This window comes from Chaetura pelagica, unplaced genomic scaffold (assembly GCF_000747805.2).
Source record: "Chaetura pelagica isolate M959 unplaced genomic scaffold, ChaPel_1.0 scaffold951, whole genome shotgun sequence".
NCBI lineage: Eukaryota > Metazoa > Chordata > Aves > Apodiformes > Apodidae > Chaetura > Chaetura pelagica.
This window is the reverse complement of record NW_009952025.1, coordinates 25,032-26,441: the sequence shown is the minus strand read 5'-3', so window position 1 is coordinate 26,441 and position 1,410 is coordinate 25,032. Positions and strand designations below refer to the sequence as shown.

Sequence of the window (1,410 nt, the reverse complement as noted above, 5' to 3'; positions counted from 1 at the left end):
GCCCCATCCCTGGGGGTGTTGAAGGGCAGGTTGGATGGGGCTTGGAGCAGCCTGGGCTGCTGGGAGGTGTCCCTGCCCATGGGGGTGGGACTGGGTGGGCTTTAGGGTCCCTCCAACCCAAACCATTCCATGTTTCCAGAGAAGGAGCAGGAGCAGTGGCCAGAAGAGCCCTCCCCAGAGCAGCCACAGCAGCCACCCCCTCAGGGCAGCTCTGCCCCAGCCCTGCTGGATGCTGTGGGTTTCCAGAGCTGGAGCTGTGCCGGGGAGGGGGGAGATGGGACCCCTGCCTGCAGGGCTCAGCACCCAGCGGGACCTGCAGGGCTCAGCACCCAGCGGGACCTGCAGGGCTCAGCACTCAGCGGGACCTGCAGGGCTCAGCACCCAGCGGGACCTGCAGGGCTCAGCACTCAGCGGGACCTGCAGGGCTCAGCACCCAGTGGGACCTGCAGGGCTCAGCACCCAGTGGGACCTGCACCCCGTGCCCTGGTGCCACCCACCCCGCAGTGCCAGGGTTCCCAGGGACACACACACACTCACCAGCTCGATGCCCTGGGGGAAGGGGTTGTCCTCCCAGTCCTTCTCCGGGAAGCGCTGCAGGATCTGCCCCTGCCCATCCCCGCTCCCTGCAGAGACAAGAGGAGGGTCAGGGGGGCTGGAGGCACCTCCAGGACACTCCAGGGCTGTGCCAGGCCTGTGGGGACAAACAGCTGGAGGCAGCAGTGCCCTTGCTGGAGGGAAAAGCTGGGATTTTCCTGGAGCCACCACGAGCTCCCCAAGCCCTGATCTCTGGGCACACCTGTGGGTCTGCAGCCCCGGGTGGCTCAGGGACACGCACGGGCCCTGCTCTGCACCCAACACTGTCCCCAGACAGTGTCACCCGGCTGCTGGGGCTGGGCCAGGGTGGGCAGGGACAGGGGACAGTGCAGAGGCCACGTCCTGCAGAGTCATGGAACCACAGAACCACCCTGGATTGAAGAGACCTCTAAGATCACCCAGTCCAACTGTGCCCCCAGCCCTGCCAAGGCCACCCCTGCCCCGTGTCCCTCAGCACCATCTGCAGGGCTTGGAAACCCCCCCAGGGATGGGGACTCCCCCCCTGCCCTGGGCAGCCTGGGCCAGGCCCTGACAACCCTTGCCAGGCAGGAATTGTTCCCCAGATCCAACCTCAACCTCCCCTGGCACAACTTGAGGCCGTTCCCTCTTGTCCTGTCCCTTGTTCCTGGGGAGCAGAGCCCGACCCCCCTGGCTCCAACCTCCTCTCAGGCAGCTGCAGAGCCAGGTCTCCCCTCAGCCTCCTTTGCTCCAGGCTCAACACCCCCAGCTCCCTCAGCTGCTCCTCACAAGTTCTCCAGCCCCTTCTCCTTCTGCTCCAGCCCCTTCCCCAGCTCCGGGGCCCTTCCCTGGACACGC

At 66.6% G+C, this 1,410-nt stretch overlaps 1 protein-coding gene across 1 annotated transcript in view; it reads right to left on the bottom strand.

Annotated features, from left to right (window-relative positions):
- The window catches only part of SBF1 (SET binding factor 1), a gene marked incomplete at both ends in the record, with an annotated part of 107,510 nt that extends 106,819 nt beyond the window's left edge, over positions 1-691 (bottom strand). The window contains 1 exon segment of the mRNA XM_010002616.1: positions 538-691. Coding sequence (XP_010000918.1) covers positions 538-691 — 154 coding nt within the window.
- Positions 692-1,410: the final 719 nt, after the last annotated feature.